The following is a 19,508-nucleotide window of genomic DNA, read 5'->3' on the forward strand; positions in this document are numbered from 1 at the left end:
GACTTTAATGAGTTGTCTGGCAAGAGAGGAATATTGGAAAATGATGGAGACAAAACAATCTAGAGTTTTTGCATGGGTAGAAAACCTGATAGTTTGCTTACTGGTTTACTTGGTGGTGAAAGTTTTCCTAATTATGTGAATCTGGTTAAGAACTATAACCAGAGGGGAGAGGCACACTCCAGCATTTTGGCATGGCTAATCTGATAGTTGAGCATTCTTAAATGATCTTTAGGCAGCTGTTGGTGCATGAAGAGAAGATTTCTCATGACTTTATTCAAACTTTATTCAGAAAATGAACTTCAGTGTAACAGACTATCTTTGTGGGTTAGCTCACACCAGTGGTCCCCGGGGCTCTGATTTCCCTGGTAAGAGCTAGGTCCTATGGGTCTGTGGCATTCTAGTTTAAAATTAAAGTAGACATTCTAAGTGTTGTGCTCTAAAGTACTAGTGAGGTCTTTACAGAGTGCAAACAGTGGTGTTAGCCCAAAGGCTGCCACCACTTAAGCAAAGATGAAACAAAAAGCCTTCTTAGAGGCCCAAGCTAGGTAGCTCATTTGGATAGAGTGTTGTCCTCATATACCAAGGTTGTAGGTTTGATTCCCTGGTCTGGGAACTTACAGAAGTTAACCAGTGAAAGCATTAGTGGAACAACAAACTGGTTTTTCTTCTCTCTCTTCCTGTCTCTCTCTAAAAATCAATCAATCATTCAATAAATTAATTAAAGGTTTAATAGGCAAGCTGTAGGTTTCTATAAACTCTTTGTAATTAATACTTACTAAATTGGCAACTAATGAAGCTGATTCCCAATGATCTCTGTAACTTCTGTGTACTTTCCATTGGCAGCAGCCATCTGCCAACCACCAGCTGTTACACAACCCTCTCCTACTTTTCCCCTTCCCTCCCCACACTGTTGGCTTCTCCTTGCAGGATTCAAGGACTAAGGTACCCATATCTCTGACAATGCATTGAGCTCTCTAATAAGTGCCTAGAAAAATGACAGTGAAGTTTTGGCTGGTTTCTTATACTGCATGTCTAGCATGGGTAAAGCTTAAAAGTTATAATACATGGTTCAGCTTTTCTCACAGTGAGTCTATGAGTTAGCCAACTCCATTAAACTCTCATTTGTAAAGCATCAATCACTGTGTTTTTTAATTTATGTTTTATTCAGCTGATGGACAGTATCACATAATGGAAATACCTTGGGCTAATAAAACCTGAGAACAAATCCAATTCTGCTACTTGATAGCTCTGTGGCCTAGGGTAAGATAATGACCTCTCTGGTAATTCTGAATTTGCTCCTCTGAAAAATCGAATGATAATTGTATCTACAAAGGGTTTCCAGGAAAACTAAGTAAGAAAACTCATTTAGGACACTACTTGTGACACCTAATAAGAGCATTTTTAATATTAACTCTTGTTGTTATTGATTATGAAGTATTTATAAAAACAAAACAAAACCTTCTGCTGTTAAAAGCTGCCATTCAGACTACATGAAATAATGCTTATGAACATACTCACTAGTTTATGTTTAATGAAGGTTTTTCCCTATTTCTCTCTGACTTCCTCCTGATGGCTTTGCTTAATTCCCTAAATTCTTCCTAATAGAAGGTTCAAAACCATTTAAGAAATAACAAAGCATGTAAATTTTACACCTAAAATCCTGGTTAGAGTGAAAGAAATTAAACACATGAGTGTAGTTATAACAGCAATAAGCTGGTTATAACAAAATAATAAATACACTTGGAATCAAATAATTCATTAATTAGAAGGGAAGCAAAGAGTTTTAAAGGCTAGTAAAACAGAGTCTAAAGAGATAGTCATAGTCCCAAGAGCTAACTGACCCCAAGATCTAGTTGGCAGCCAACTAGATATTATCTTAGCGATGACTTTGTTAATCTAGTAGTTTCTATAATTGAGAATATAGTGTTAGTCATTCAAGGAAAAACAAGTTTAAAACGTAAAAATAAAACTGGAAAATTCAGGGCTGAATCATGTAGCTATTTGGTCATATATATTTCCTGTACAGCATTAACATGTGGAAATCTTTTCTTTTCTGTTATGCATAATTAAGGTGCTTCTGGAAAGAAAAAATAGACCAAATACTACATGCTTGTTATTGTAGCTTCCCTAGCTTTTCTCCTGTTAACCTTAGAGATACACAATATGGAGCTTAGATGCCAGCTCTGTTATGGCTTTTCCAGGGGTAAAATCATCATGGTTTATTTCACTCTTCTTTTGATTCATTTAGTCAGTAAATATTTTATGAGCATTTACTCTGTGTCAAGCACAGTAAACAAAAACAGTCACCATCTCATGTTGCTCACAGACTCATGAGAGGAGACAAATACTAAACAAGTGATCAAGAAAATATTTAGTGTAGTGGCTTGTGAGAAAAGCTATAGAGAACACTGAAAAGTGGAGAAGTGGGTGATTCATCTTTTATGTAGACTAATGTGAAGAGAGACACTCTGATGAGGAAATATTTCAGCAAAGAATTCAGGGGACCCAGAGGGTGACTTCTGGGGATATCTGTGAGAGAATATTCAGGCAGAAGGATAGCACAAGCAAATAGGCTGAGGCAAGAGCTTGCTTTGTATCATATAATAATAAGATGGTCATTTGACACCAGCAGAGTGAGTAAAGGGGAAGTAAGCTTCATGGGCAGCAGGGGTGCAGATTGTATAGGACCTTGTAGGCTTTTGTGATGCTTTATCTTTACCAGGAGTGAAATGGGAAGCCAGTGAAGGGTTTTGAGCAAAGGAGTGACATTATCTGGCTTTGTTTTAAAGAGAAGAGGATCATTGATGAATATCTATTTGGTGATACCTTCTCATTTAAGGTTACATTAACTCCATAGGAGACAGAGAGACCTTAACTGCAGTCTAGATTTAAGTCCAAACCAATGACCCTAGAGGTTGAGCTTTTTCTTTCTACCCTCTGAGCAGTAAAACTGTATGTTATCATAACTAAAGAGCATATTTTTATATTAGGTATGAGAACTACACAACAGTTTCCATCACTGAAGACTAAAGAGTAATACGATTTTGTTTCTTCTCTGAATTTGAGTAACACAGCTCATTTTTCATGCTATCTTTTTTATCTGTTCAAATTTATTTTACAAGCAGGTTTTCACATTTCATGTTTTATTATGAACTACAACTGAGTTCATTTGTATCACACTAACCCCTCATTGTAAAGAATTTCACAGAGGCAGTACAGTGCCTTTGGCTGAAGGCATTTTCAATTATCTTTTCCTCCCTTCTGACCTCACAGACAGATTCACAAATGCGGGCAGCAAGCTGAGGCCCGTTTGTCTGAAGTGTCCTCATGGTCTCTTCCGAGAAACTTGCCACATTAGTGTCCTCTAAGATTGAATTCAGTCTGCACATATGTATATGGACAAGACACTTAGAACTTTGCTGTCCCTGAAGATGAAGCAAAAACCATTCACAACCAAAGAGCAGAGCGGACAGCGATACTTCTGCTGAAAAGCAGAAGCAGTTTGTCATGGTCTTTCCTCAGAGCTCTCATTATTTCTCGATAATGTGGGTGTTCGGCATTATCTTGGGAATTCCGGTGCTGGAGGGCACTAAATGATAACTCTTAAATATCGCTATTAAGTTATTAATTCTGTTAGCTCTCTTGTTTTCATTGCAAGTCATGTTGAAATTTTTGTAAAACAATACATACAGACCAGCCGCCTATGTGAGGACTCCAGAGCGACTCAGAGCCACATTGGGGCTGCAACAGAAGTAAGGAGGCCTTGGGGACATCAAGACACAATTTAAGTGTTTCCATTAGTGTATCTAAGGAGTGAGACTGAGGTCCAAGACCATTAAGGCTATTGTGCATATCCGAGAAGAAAAAATGTTTTCAGAATCTCTTGAAAAACCTCTTGCTACATTTACTTTCTTTTTTTTTTTTTCTTGTGAGAGAATGAAAAGACTGGGAGATTAAAAGAGAAGAAATAAAAGTTCATGCTTTCGCAGTCTTACAAAGGCAATAAATAGTCTGTCACAGAAACTTACAATGTTTAAAATGTTTGTAGGCCAGAACTAAAAAGAAAGCATAAAGGCCCATACGATCCTATCCTTTGCCACACTAACTCAAAGTAAATTAGAGAAGAAATTATATTTTATTTCTCCTTTTTTGACTGAAGAAGGAAAACTATCAGGTATACTCAAACATATTATATGAAATGAAAGTTTCAAAAAATGAGAGTCAAGTGTATTTCCTTTCTTTTAATTTAAGTGTACACAAAATTATTTGGAAATCCAGTTAGGTTCAAATTTATCTGATGTAGTGGAATGAGATTGGACAGTAGTTGTGAGCCCTAGATTTTTAATCCCAGTTTCAGCAAAGATTTATTTTGTGACTCAGTGGGTGGCTGGGGTGTCACTAAAGTGCTCCACGTACCTGTTAATTTGGGGTGAAGAGTTCACTCTGTTTAGTAACTCTAAGGGCATTGTCTCACTCACTCCCTTCTACATTTTTTTAAGGTCCAGCTGAAAAGTGAAGAATCCAAAACCTTTGCCATGAAGATTCTCAAGAAACGCCACATTGTGGATACAAGACAGCAGGAGCACATCCGCTCAGAGAAGCAGATCATGCAGGGAGCTCATTCTGATTTCATCGTGAGGTGAAGCTCCTACCCCAGGGACTGAAGTCCCCAACTCCGAGTGCAACTCACCGCAAAACCCTCTGCCACTTGGCGTTCATTATTACAAATTCATTCACACACAGAAACAGTCTAAATCTGACTTTTAAGAATTTTGATTTTTTGAAAATATGATTTTATCTTTTTCTTTTAAGAGAATCATATTCTTGGGAAAGAACGTGTTTTTCCCAAAGAGGATAGCAGAGTATCTAACATTTTATTTTTACCCTCTTTGTTATTGGGAAACTCTACATAGACCTCTTTAGATTGAGAGATAAAGTATCAAAAATCAAACTATTTTACCTTTAAATATTTGAATTTTTTTTTTTACAAAATGACTTACATCTCTATCTGGAGCAGTAATAAAGAATAATGGGGTGTTTGTTTAAATACAGAGGAAGCTTTCCTAGTTAACTTCCTGTAGCATTTACTAAAAAGCAGAATATAATGTGAGCATAACTGAACAGTATACAAATTTTATACATTTCTATTTATAAAATATGACCTATTTTATGTCTATGTACACTGCAAGTTTATCACCATTAAATATTGGCAAGAGTCCATGCTTGAAACACCAACCAAATTGGAATTTGAGGAATCCCAAGAAGCCCTCTTTGTCCATAATCATTGGGATTAATATATTTGAAAGGAGAAACTAGCCCCCTGCACTGGGTTTTAATTTTGAGCCATTACCTCCTTTTTCCTATTTGCAAACTCAGATTTCTCTCACCTTTTATTAAAATCTCAAGCTTGGCAAAACATTCAAACATTCACATGCTTTTGAAAGGCAATAATGTTTATAATCTTTGTTTTCTTGTTTGCAATTCACAGACTATACAGAACATTTAAGGACAGCAAATATTTGTACATGTTGATGGAAGCTTGCCTAGGTGGAGAGCTCTGGACCATTCTCAGGGATAGGTAGGAGTTTTAAGAAATATCTCATATCTTTAAACGTGATTAACTATGATGGTCTGTAAGAAGAGTTAATTATTATAAAGTATAAAATCATATTTATATTTCACATGCACTTATGTTTTTAAAATGTAACATAAATATGGGGTACAATCCACTATACACATACAATTTACTATAAATACAAAACTCACTGTGTTTCAGATTTGTAACTATTGATATAGGCTTAGTCCACAGTACAAATGATACCTGGTGAGGTATGAGTTATTATTGCCAATCCTAAATGTTTCCTTAAAAAAAAAGACCATGTTTTTTCTTGTGAACAATCTTTTGATTATTTTCTATTAATGATCTAATAACATTCAAAAATCATCCTTGTTTCTTTTGAACATTTAGCTTTAGATATCTCTTTTATTCTCTTTGTTCTAGTCTTATCTGCACACTCTTCTTCATTGGGTGACATCTTTCTGAAACTGTACCATAGTCAGCCTTGATGTTCCCACAGAGCCAAGTTACTTTTTGACAACTTGTTATTTTGAAGATATCTCAGAATAGAACAAGTGGTTCCTTGTAAGCTATTAATTTAAAGTCTGATTTCTAATTGTGTTCTTATGATATCTTATTTAAGGTAAATAAGCATACATGAGAATGCATCGTGTTGGCAATAGGGAAAGGGTTAACATCTGTACTAAGTTACTATGTCATAGTGGATTGTTACATTATTTTAGTTCATGTTTGAGGACATATGATGTGCCAGGCATTTTGCTGGAGGCTGAGGATACAAAGATAAACAGATATGGTCCCACGTCTCAAAATTTATGGGCTTTTGCACAAACTTAATAGTCTCAGTTATGAGTAAATGACTGATTTATCCTAGTATGGTTCTACTATATGGTTTTGACCTGATCTTTCAATTCATTGACTTATTTGAAATCTCTATATTTTGTTATAAATAGACAATTTGCAAGGAAAAGTAAACATGAAAGCAATAATAAACCACATTAAGAAAGGAACGGCTATTTTAAACTTCTATTAAGATTCTTAGTTCATAATTGCCAGCCAAGACTTGTGAGTGTGATGGATTTTGATTTGTCAGGGCAGCTAAGGGTTGCTGTTAAACATCTTATCTTGAGAGAAAGGCATGGAGGCACAATGTCAATGAATGGTCCTTTCTCTCCAATAGGCTGATTTTTTATTCTTTCATTTTCCCTCCCTTTTATCATTCTTGAGTTTGGGATACACAGCTGTTCAGGACCCCAGGGTACATAATATTCTCTGAAGAATCATGAGCTAGAGAAATATCAATTACCTGGTCCTTCCTAAAGATTCAGAAGGGCTGAAGCCTCAACATTAAAAGCAATGGAACTATTATATATAAAATCACCTCAGAATCATTTCCTTCTGCCAACTTTCTTTCTTACATTTACAATTAGCATTATTGCTTTTATTCTGAAACTTTTACTTTGTACTTAAGAAATTGCTGGGGGAAAGCATAATTTTGGACATCTAGGCTCCAATTAATGTTGACACCGACTAACATTTTCATTGTTTGAGGCTGAAAATCCTAAAGGTTAATTATTAGGACAAAAAATGTCAAGTGATAAAGCAAGTAATTATATACTGTTACTCACAATGCATATGAAAAACATCCTTAGTCAATACATGTTGTTCCCTTTATTTCATTTTCTTTTTGTGTCCCAGAGAAAAAGCAATTCTGGAAGCATAAAGGAAATGTATTCGGGTTCATTTCAAGAGAGTCATGTGGGACCTTTCCTTTACTGATATGATAATACCTCTGAGGTTAGGGATTTAGCTCAGAAAATCCCTAATAGTAACAAGACATTCTCCTTTTACCTAGTAGCTGAGGTGATGATATGCTGCCTCTTTTTTTCTTCTCATCAGCATAGAAAGGAACACAGAACAGTTTTTATTTATTATCAAGAAGTAAGAATTAAAATGACATCATACATATAAACAGGATTTGAAGACTATCAAACAGTTTCTTATTTTTGAGATATGAACTATAACATTGTTGCAATTATTTCTGTTTTCCTCTTTTTTTGCTATCATAGTTTATCTTCTAATTTATGACTTTTTGCTTTTCACAAATTCTTTTCCATTATTTGAAGTAGGTGGGTATAAATTATATATATATATTTACAATTTTTAAAAATTATTTTTATTTATTCATTTTAGAGAAGAGAGACAGGGAAAGAGAGAAAAAGAGAGAGAATGAGAGAGAGAGAGAGAGAGAGAGAGAGAGAGAGAAGGGGGGAGGAGAAAGGAAGGATCAACTCCCATATGTGCCTTGACCAGGCAAGCCCAGGGTTTTGAACTGGCGACCTCAGCATTCCAGGTCGGCACTTGATCCATTGTGCCACCACAGGTCAGGGTATAAACTATATTTTATTCTTTTTCTTCCATAACACAAAGAATTGGCAACTCCTGCAACTTTCTTAAAAAGCTAAATGGTTAAAATAATTTTAAAATATCATATATTATTAGCTTTTATATATTATAGTATTAGTATTTAATATATATATTAATCTAATAACATTTAACATTTCAACTATTTACTTAACTTGAATATATTAATATACATGTTACTCTATACATAAATGTATTAAATAATTGCTTTAGTGACCATAATTTTCAAACCATGCACATTTCACTTTTGGTCGTGTGTCTTCCTGGATGTGTTTTCAATTATTATTTTCCTTGAGTTCAGCAATATTGTGGAGAGTGTTAATGTTTCTGTCATTTCTTCTTTTGTGTGTATTCCTTAATTTATTGTTGTAGTTACACATGATCTTTCTACTTTTAACCTTTGCACTGGCTTTATAGTTGACTGATACTTTTTCCTTTGTCAGTGGAGTTTTTTTCTATATTTTTATATTCATACATTTTCTATTAAAGAAGTCCCTTTACCAATTCTTGTAATTCTGATTTATTGGTGATGAACTTCCTTAGCTTTTTCTTATCTGGAAAACTTTATTTCTCCTTCTATTCTAAATTATAGTTTTGCTAGCTAGAGCATTCTCTGTTGTAGGTCTTTACCTTTTATCACTGAATATTTTGTGCCATTCCTTTCTGGCCTGCAAAGTTTCTGTTGAGAAATCAGCTGACAGTCTATGGGAACTTTTTTGAATGTAATTAACTGCTTTTTTCTTCCTACCTTTGAGATTTTCTGCATCTTGGTGTGAGCCTCCTTGAATTCATCTTCTTTGGAATATCTGGGCTTCCTTGATTTGTATGTCTCTTTCACCAGATTAGGAATTTTGTTGCTCCTCTCTTTTTATTTCTCTTTCTGGAATGTTGTTCTCTTTCATTTGGAGAATTTTTTTGTCTCCCATTTTGGCTGACTTCCTGTGTTTGTTTCTATGTATTAGATAGATTTGCTACATCTCCTGGTGAGTGGCCTTATGTGGTCTTCCCATGGAGCCCAATGGCACAATCTCCCCAGTCACTTGAGCTGGGCATTCCAGGGTTTGTCACGCGTGTGTGTGCCCTACTATTGTACTGAGATTTGGTTGCTATTGGCACATCATTGAGGGGTTTGATCCTTGGGCACACTCTCTGTGAGGGCTGGCCATTACTACAGTAGACAAGCTAATGTACAGGAGCAGGAGTTGCTTTAGTGAGGTTCTGGTGCCAGCCTAGTTTACCCTTTGGGTTTGTTGTTTGTGTAACTGGTTAGATCAGTGGTCCCCAACGCCTGGGCCACGGACAGTTACCAGTCCTTGGGCCATTTGGTACTGGTCTGCAGAGAAAGAATAAATAACTTACATTATTTCTGTTTTATTTATATTTAAGTCTGAACGATGTTTTATTTTTAAAAAATGACCAGATTCCCTCTGTTACATCCGTCTAAGACTCTTGATGCTTGTCTCGGTCACATGATACATTTATCCATCCCACCCTAAAGGCCAGTCCGTGAAAATATTTTCTAACATTAAACCAGTCCGTGGCCCAAAAAAGGTTGGGGACCACTGTGTTAGATGGTGCTCTGGTGTGGTCTAAAGCAGGTCACCAGATCTGTTGGTTCTGGAGGTTCTTCAGAGCGGCTCCAGTGCAGGCTAAAATCAGCTGATATTTTTGCCCAGCTTGGGGCCACCCAGCAGAAGCTACAAAGGTTGGTTGCTACTTGTGCTGGGCTTGGAGGCACTTGGGAAATGCTATGCTGAGACCCAAGGCTGGCTGCCACTATTACTGGGCTTTAGACTCACTATATATTGTGCCAGCTTTATGACCACGTAGTTGAAGCAATGCTCTCAGCCAGCAGTGGCTGCAGCTTATGCAACAGTGGCTTTGGGGCCACCTGATCGGCATTACAATGAAAAGTGAGATTGATTGCCTCTTGGGCCAGGTTTGGGAGAACTGAGCAATAAGTAAAGGGTACATAGAATCTGACTACTGCTTGTGGGCCTTTGAGAAATTTTAGGAAAGTCTGCAGTATGAGCCAAAGTAGGCCACTTATATGGGGAGCCACTGGAAATTGTTCAGTGACATATGTGAGTTGGCTATTGCAGGGTCTTAGGAAGTCACCTGGGGAGAGAGACTGCTGTTATCCAGGGTAACGAAGAGCTTATATTTGGCACTTGCCTGTGCCTACCTGCACTTTGATCTCAGAGAGAGCTGCTCTGACTCTTGTTCTTCCAGCCCTCATCCTGGTTAGCCAGTCAACTCAGTTCCACTATATGTCCCTGGCATTCTTTGAGCTGCCACTTCTGTACTGGAGCCCAGAACTAATGAGTCTATGAGTGAGTCCATGCACAGCCCTTAAAAAGGAAAGTCAGGGACACCAGCAGCCCTCAGTTTCACTTGGAATGCAGTCCCCACTGTTTTTCACATACAGATGTTATGGGGACTCCTCTTCTCAGCATTGGTGCCTTGGGCTGAGGAGCTGGGTATGGGCTGCACCCCCTACCTCATCAGCCAAGATAGCCCTCCCAATTCTTTATTGACACACGTAGGTTTGGGGCCTGCACTTTCCGCACCTCCTAGCATTTTTGTCATGTCTTCTTTATATCCTTAGTTAAGGACTGTGTTCAGCTAGTCTTCAGGTAGTTCTCAGTGATGTTTGGTCTGTAATTTAGTTGTAACTTTGATGTGGTCATGGAAAGAGGTGAGCACAACATTTTCCTACTCTTGATCTTGACTGGAAGTCCTAAGGAGGATGATTATTTATATTCCATTATAAATGGTCTAATAATAGATGTTACAGATTTAAAACATTTAAAAGAAATGGGTCTATTTTCACAATAACTTGTTCCCCCAAAACTTTACAATTGGCAAGAAACCTGCACATGTTGCAAAACACTTCATATTTATATGCTTATTTGTTTTTTTATTAAGTGAGAGGCAGGGAGGCAGAGAGACAGAATCCTGCATGCACCCTGACAAAGATTGACCTGGCAAGTCCCCTACAGGGCAATGCTCTGCCCATCTGGGGCTGCTGCTCTATTGCTCAGCAACCAAGCTATTTCAGTGCCTGAGGTGAGGCCATGGAGCCATCCTCAGTACCTGGAGCCAACTTGCTCAAACATTTTAAGCTGTGGCTGCACGAGGAGAAGGGGGGAGGGGAAGGAGGGTGAAGCAGATGATCACTTTTCCTGTGTGCCCTGACAAGGAACTAAACCCAGCACATCCACATGGTGGACAATGCTCTACTGCTGAGCCAACTGGCCAGGGGCTATATACTATGTATATATATTATATACACATAAATATATCATTATTGTTGCTACTAGTCAGTGAAAGGAATGAACTTACCTTTTGGTACATTCTGTCATTTCAGGACTCAATTTATGATAATAGATTAAACATTGTGATTAATTTTAATGTGTGTCTACCACCATATATATATATAATCATCTAATTCTCTCAGCAAAATTGTTGTTTTATACTGTCACCTAGCTAAACTACTCATTCCCCCAAAGGATATAAGAACTTATCCCTTATTTGTTTTAATTGAATGACCACTGCCAAGGCAGAATTTATTATTTCAAAGTGTTATGAGGCAGTGATTTATTTCTGTAAGCAATGTTCTAACTGTTGCTATAGCAAGCTTTCATTTATGTATTAGCTCAAATGTAACTTGTCATTTCCAATTCTAATAGTAATTTTTCATTTTGAGTCACTTAATACAATGCTTGTGACTGCTTTCTAAAAGAGTATTTAAAAATCCTCCAATTGCCTATATCACAAGTATTATGATAAAATTGTGTTGCTGGTAAACATTTTGTGTCTATATTGTATTGATTGATCATATAATATGGAAACCTATTTGAGACAAAGTTTTTATTTAATTTTTAAAAGCAGTTACAAATATATTTGCATATGGGAGATTCTCAATACAAATCTGTTAAACAATGGAAACCAGCTTTCTAAAACCTTCCAAATTTCAAAATGGCTCAGGAGAAGAGAAATCACAAAACAAGTAAGCATGGTTGTCAAGTAGTGAAGACCTAAGGATTGATGATTTGTGGTCAGTTCACTTTCTGATTAAAAAAAAAAAAAAAAGTAGCATTTTGCCTGACCAGGTGGTGGCTCAGTGGATAGAACGTCGAACTGGGATGTGGAGGACTCAGGTTCGAGACCCCAAGTTCACCAGCTTGAGTGCGGGTTCATCTGGTTTGAGAAAGGCTCACCAGCTTGAGCCCAAGGTTGCTGACTCAAGCAAGGGATCCCTCGGTCTGCTGTAGCCCCCCAGTCAAGGCACATATGAGAAAGCAATCAATGAACAACTAAGGAGCCGCAACAAAGAATTGATGTTTCTCATCTCTCCCTTCCTCTCTGTCTGTCCCTATCTGTCCCTTTCTCTGACTCTGTCTGTGTCATACACAAAAAAAATAGCATTTTGATTAGTAGGCAATAAAAGGGTAATTTTTCCATGCATCTGTGAGAAGCATAGAATAAGTAAAATAAACAAGGATTAGCAGAAGACTCTTCAAAGCAGTCTTGTGGCAGTGAGCTATAGCAGTGAGAATCAGCAAATACTCAATAAGTGATAATTAGTGGTGTAAGCCCCCTAGTCCAGTCCCCCAAAGACTCCATACCTGTCTTGTATCAGTCAATTTTCTTACACTAAGACAGTGGCACCCTGGCCAGATGAGCATTGTCCCAAAATGCAGAGGTTGCCTGTTTGATCCCCAGTCAAGGCATGTATAAGAACAGATGGCTGGCTGTTCCTGTCTCTTTCTCCCTTCCTCTCTCTAAAATCAATAAAGTGAACACTTAAAAAAACTTAATAAAAAAAGACAGTGGCTAAATAATTCTTTGGCCTGAGCAGGTGGTGGTGCAGTGGATAGAGTGTCAGACTAAGAAGCAGAGGACTGAGGTTCAAAACCACGAGGTCTCCGGCTTGAGCACAGGCTCATCCAGCTTGAGCACAGGCTTACCTGCTTGAGTGTGGGGTCACTGGCTTGACCATGGGATCATAGACATGACCCTATGGTTGCTGGCTTGAGCCCAAAGGTCACTGGCTTGAAGCCCAAAGTCGCTGGCTTGAGCCCAAGGTCACTGGTTTGAGCAAGGGGTCATTTGCTCTGCTTTAGCCCCCCTGGTCAAGGCACATATGAGAAAGCAATCAATGATCAAATAAAGTGCCTCAACAAAGAATGGATGTTTCTCATCTCTCTTGCTTCCTGCCTGTCTGTCCCTCTCTCTGTCTCTGTTTATTAAAAAAAAAAAAAAGGAAGTTTTGGGGGCTCAATTATAATGGCTATAATTTACTGAGTACCCATTTCATACTAGGCACTTAGATGAATTTTTCACAAGATAACATTGAGACCCAGAAAAGTGTAGCTAGTTGCACAGTAAGTTAGTTGCATAGATTTGAGCTCCGAATTCTTGCTTCAGAGTCCATATTCCTAACCTAATAGCCACCTTTGATGACTTTGAGTTGTATTTAGATATTTTTCATCTTTCTGCTAATAATCAGCTTATTCAGCATACAAATTTCAATACCTTTCTGCAGAGCTTATATGAGAAATTAATCTCTCATATAAATGTTTACTCTCCCTATAACATTAACAATGCATGTGTCCGTTTGATTTCATTAACAACTATTAAGGAAAACAAAGATATATTGCCCAAAGTCACAATTGTAGAAATAATCTTTTCCTCTAACAGTTAATCAAGAATTTGTGAGCATTTTAAAAGGCCTACTCAAATTACAGTTACATAGTCCTGATACAGGAAGTAATCAATTTTCTCATTCAAACAAAACATGTAATGTGAAATAGGACAAGGCTCTATTCCATGTAACATTTTGTTTTGTTTTGCTTGGGCTTTGTGTTGCTTTTCTTCTGCAGCATTCACCCTAGAGGAGGATTGAAATCATTGTTACAGCATTTAAGTAGTTAAACTATGTCAATTACCTATTATCTGTGATATATAGATCAGAAATGGTCTATTAAGAATGTTTATTATTTAAGGCAAATAATCTCTCTAGATAAAAGAAATATACTGCTATTGAATAGACAAACTTATATTACTTCTCACAAAAATTAGGGGATATTTTATTGCTTCATATTCATTTTGAAATATCCCCTACTTTTCGTGAGCAGTATATAATTAAGCACACCAGAGGAAAGGACTTTAAAGGTACTATTTTAATCCTTTTCCCAATACACAGTATTATATAGTGTCAATTTTGCTAAGATAGCTCTAAATCAGAAAACAATGGTGACATAAAGTATGTTATTCATTTTCTAATATAAATGCAATTCTTGTTTTTATAATTCATAATTGTTTTATTCAGATATTGTTGAAGAGAGATACTAAAATCTTAGTAATCATAGTTACCTAGAAGAGGTAGCATCATGCCTTAAATTGTATTTCTTTTTTTTTTTTTTTTTTGTTGTTGTTGTTGTTGTTGTATTTTTCTGAAGCCGGAAACTGGGAGGCAGTCAGACAGACTCCTGCACGCGCCTGACCGGGATCCACCCGGCACGCCCACCAGGGGGCGATGCTCTGCCCATCCGGGGTGTTGCTCTGTCATGACCAGAGTCACTCTAGCGCCTGGGGCAGAGGCCAAGGAGCCATCCCCAGCGCCTGGGCCATCTTTTGCTCCAATGGAGCCTCTGCTGCGGGAGGGGAAGAGAGAGACAGAGAGGAAGGAGAGGGGGAGGGGTGGAGAAGCAGATGGGCGCCTCTCCTGTGTGCCCTGGCCGGCAATCGAACCCGGGACTTCTGCACGCCAGGCCGACTCTCTACCACTGAGCCAACCGGCCAGGGCCAAATTGTATTTCTAAACAAAGATTTCTTTTGGGAAGAGCTAATTATTTCAGTGACAACTCAGAGGACATTAGAAGTTGAAATGCGGACTAACCCTTTATAGAAGACGCTATCATTCTAAAAAATGACCTGAAAGGTGACTGCTTTAGGCTTGGATTCACTGATTAATTTCATAATATAGACATTTTTTCACTTCCTAGATGGATATGCTTTACTTTTCAGTATTTAAAAGGAAGCAAATGTCATCAAAATGCAAAATGGCATCAGTGACTCTCAGGAAAACATGTTCTGGGGGCTGTGCTTGTTACACATTATCTCTAACTGCCTGATTGCTGTGTCTCATGTTACATCTTGCCAACCCAAAGCTGATGTTCACACTAATGTTCATTCATTAGCATGAAATGATTCAATTGTATCTACTACTGGAGAGAGAGAAAGAATCATAGTTTATCTTTTTAAGAAATTTCATTTAATTAAGTACATATAAGCCCTGGCCAGTTGGCTAAGTGGATAGAGCATTGACCCTGCATGTGCAAGTCCTGGATTTAATCCCTGGTCAAGGGCACACATGAGAAGCAACCATCTGCTTCTCTTCCTGTCCTTCTCCCCCTTCTCTCTCTTTTTCCTCCACACAGCCAATGACCCAATTGGTCTAAGCATCAGTGTCAGGCACTGAAAATAGCTTTGTTGTTTCAAATATCAGATGCAGATCGAGGTTGCCAGATGGATCCCAGCGAGGGTGCATATGGGAGTCTGTCTCTCTATCTCCCCTCATCTCACTTAAAAAAAAAAAGTTAAAGTATAAAGGTTTTGGCCTAGAACCAAGGAGTTAACCTTAGATGTTAATGTTTTTTCTTCCTTTAGTATTACTTCATTAAATAAATACACAGAAGAAATAGGGATAGACAAAGAGAGCTTTCTTGTTAAACATCATAATCACATTTACTAGTAAACTCAAACATCAAATTACCTTTTTCCTTCTAATTATCTTTTAGTTTTATTTTTTTCTTTCTAATAAGATGGCAGCAGTGTAGGAAATAGGTATGGTTTGTCTTGCTGACAGATGTTTCAAACACAGGTGAATACTTACTTGTGATATGACTGTATCATAAGCATAACAATTCATTTCCAAAGTGATTCTTTGAAAATGTTAACTTTTAATCACATTCTGCTGAACCATGTCTATATTATTTAGAAAGATTCAAAAACAAGCCCTCTATGAATAAATATGACTAAACTCAGAAACTCACTTTTAAAACAGCTTCCCTTGGTAGACAAGCTCTAAAATAGGGTCTCTCTTTCGCCCACTACTGTGGGTCTTTGGGAAGGAAGCCATCAAGTACAAGAAATGTAGTTTGTGTTTGAACTCTTCTTCAATGTTTTCGGGAAATGAGATTAAACTATCCTATTCATCAGGGCAAATAATTCCTTGACATAATCCTCAAATGCTTTTGAAAACGCAATGGCAATCATATGATATTTAGACTATACTGTTTTATCTCTGGGGTCAGATTTTGGCACAGGAATATACTAAAATGAGAAATAAAACCTTATTAAAGAAACTAATTTCTTATCTACTTTTCATTCCATTTTCTGTATCTCAGAGGTTCATTTGAAGATTCTACAACCAGATTTTACACAGCCTGTGTGGTAGAAGCTTTTGCCTATCTGCATTCCAAAGGAATTATTTACCGGGACCTCAAGCCAGAAAATCTCATCCTAGATCACCGAGGTTACGCCAAACTGGTCAGTGTACTTCACACATTCGCTGTCCTACAGTTTTAAAATGCTGGTTTATAATAAAGCTGTGTTCATTTGCTAACATAAAAATCATAGTTTTCTTTTTACATATTGTACTTTTTTTTTTAAAGCAGGCTTTAATGTTATTATTTTCAACTGACTGTTCTTTAAAGTTATGAGAAACTAAATTGGCTAAGTTTGAATTAATAATATCCTGGCCAAACGTGCTGAAGTGGACTCACACTTGATGACATGTGTTCATAAACCTATAAGAGCTTTGCAGAAGTTCTTTTGCTAACTGGCTTTCTTCCATACAAAGGGAATGAGAATTTATGTTAAGGAAAATTATGAATAATTTTAATATTTTAGATTTGAGTATAATGCAAATGAGGGAAAATGAACTTTGCAGACAATTTTATCCAGACCTTGTGAATGATAGTGGTAGAAATAATTTTTTAAATTGATCAATAGCTCTAAAGACTTATTGTAAAAGATAAGTTCTTATTTATTTTTATTTTTTAATGCATGACTATTGAGGGCTTTGATTATGTCAATACTGATTCAGTTTTTTAAGTTTTATTTTTTTCAGCATAAGTTTCAAAGAAATCAAATTAATGACAATTAATTATTTATATTCTTTACTACATTGTTTCATAAAAAATAGATTTTCTGCATTTGCGGCTTTTTCTTCAAAAGGTTTCTAGAAAAACAAAGGAAATATTTTTATGTTTATATCTGTTTATGTTTACCAGTGGCAGTCACTGGTCCCATTACTTTATTAGCCCCTTCAGTGGTAAAGTGTCTTCTAAATTAATACTAAATGAATTATCAATTTTATTAAATCCAGTATAAATCATGTATACTTTGGGAAATATGTCAAGTAGGTCCAACTAGTCTTTTTAAAATTTTTGAGTAAAGGATAAATTATTTGTTTATGCCATAACATCCATTGGTATAAACAAAGGAAAAATAGTACTTCCAGGAAGAATATTTACCTTTATTTTTAATGACATAAAGTTTTTATCCTTTATTCAAGCTTCAACTTATTTAACTGAAACCAAGTTTGATCAGGCAGGCTTTGTTTGAAACAAATATGACTCCTTTTAGAATACAAGACAATAACTTACATTTTGTATTTTATTATTATTATTATTGTGTACTTCATAAAAATAAATTCTTGCTTTTAAGCGTAAGTGGCTTGAAATATATATATTTTTCTCCCTTTGTAAGGTTGATTTTGGCTTTGCAAAGAAAATAGGATTTGGAAAGAAAACATGGACGTTTTGTGGGACTCCAGAGTATGTAGCCCCAGAGATCATCCTGAACAAAGGCCATGACATCTCAGCCGACTATTGGTCACTGGGAATTCTAATGTATGAACTTCTGACTGGCAGGTATGGACATTGATAGAAAACTGCTGATGAAAATAGACCAGAAAACAGCCTCACACTCCTGCCTTTGTCACTCTCATTAGACCATCTTAGAGTACCTTTCACCATATTCTGTTACCGTACTTTAATTAGTTATACAGATGAACAGGAGTTCATAAAGCAAAGTTTAAAATGAGTCAGTTGAAGGCGACAAACTCAACATCAACTTTGGTCTCATTATTGCTAATTCTTTATGCATATGTGAATATAGAATGATCTTCTAGTGTCTTTTTGTAAAATCTTTGAGCCTTGTCATTTCTCAGCATTGAAGCAAGGGAAATTATATAAAAATATCTAGGGTCAACTATTTATAGAAAAAAGAGAACCTGTCAGCAATTATATATAAATGAAATTTGAATGTTTTGCAGGTATTTTAGGTAATAATATTATAGTTATAAACAACTAAAAATATTTCATGGAACCTGACCACGCAGTGGCACAGTGGATAGAGCATAGGACTGGGATGCCGAGGATCCAGGTTCGAGACCCCAAGGTTGCCAGCTTGAGCCCGGGCTCATCTGGTTTGAGCAAAAGCTCACCAGCTTGGACCCAAGGTTACTGGCTCAAGCAAGGGATTACTCGGTCTGCTGAAGGCCCACGGTCAAGGCACATATGAGAAAGCAATCAATGAACAACTAAGGTGTCTCAATGAAAAACTAATGATTGATGCTTCTCATCTCTCTCCCTTCCTGTCTGTCTGTCCCTATCTATCCCTCTCTCTGACTCTCTCTCTGTCTCTAAAAAAAAAATATCATGGCTACTACCAGGTATAAAGCAGACTACAAACTTTTTGAGGAAAAGAGAAACAAATACTGCATTAAACCATGCACTGAGGACAACAATCTACAGAGTTATGAAGGCTGGAGTTTATCCAAAAGCAACAGAACATATTCTTTTTATGTGCTCATGAAACATTCCACAAAATAATTCAAATGTTAGGCCACAAAACAAAAATCTTTTCAAACTGGAAATCAATTACAAAAAGACAATGGGAAAAATCACAAATATGTGGAGATTAAACAAGATGTAACTGAACAACCAATGAGTCAATGAAGAAATCAAAAGAGAAATCAGAAATTACTTTTAGACCAAAGGGGATGAAAATATAACATCTCAAAATTTATTTATATGCATCAAAAGCAGTGCTTAGAGGGAAGTTCATAGTCATAAATGCTCAGATGAAGGAAAAAAATTCAAATAAATAACCTAACTTTACACATCATTGAACTAGGAAAAAAACAAAAACAAATGAAGCCCAATGTTAGTAGAAAGAAAGAAAGAAAGAAAGAAAGAAAGAAAGAAAGAAAGAAAGAAAGAAAGAAAGAAAGAAAGAAAGAAAGAAAGAAAGAGAAAGGAAGAAGAAAGAAAGAAAGAAAGAGAGAAAGGGAGAAAGGGAGGAAGGGAGGAAGGGAGGAAGGGAGGAAGGGAGGAAGGAAGGAAGGAAGGAAGGAAGGAAGGAAGGAAGGAAGGAAGGAAGGAAGGAAGGAAGGAAGGAAGGAAGGTCAGATTGAAAACAAAAGATATAG

General features: G+C 36.8%; 1 protein-coding gene across 3 annotated transcripts in view; it reads left to right on the forward strand.

Annotated features, from left to right (window-relative positions):
* PRKG1 (protein kinase cGMP-dependent 1) overlaps positions 1 to 19,508 on the forward strand; it is a 1,422,417-nt gene that overhangs the window by 1,385,242 nt on the left and 17,667 nt on the right. For all 3 annotated transcript variants that reach the window (XM_066349797.1, XM_066349796.1, XM_066349798.1), the window contains 4 exons: positions 4,500 to 4,639; positions 5,489 to 5,578; positions 16,417 to 16,558; positions 17,783 to 17,946. In XM_066349797.1, coding sequence (XP_066205894.1) covers positions 4,500 to 4,639; positions 5,489 to 5,578; positions 16,417 to 16,558; positions 17,783 to 17,946 — 536 coding nt within the window. The remainder of the gene's footprint in view (positions 1 to 4,499; positions 4,640 to 5,488; positions 5,579 to 16,416; positions 16,559 to 17,782; positions 17,947 to 19,508) is intronic.

This window comes from Saccopteryx leptura, chromosome 9 (assembly GCF_036850995.1).
Source record: "Saccopteryx leptura isolate mSacLep1 chromosome 9, mSacLep1_pri_phased_curated, whole genome shotgun sequence".
NCBI lineage: Eukaryota > Metazoa > Chordata > Mammalia > Chiroptera > Emballonuridae > Saccopteryx > Saccopteryx leptura.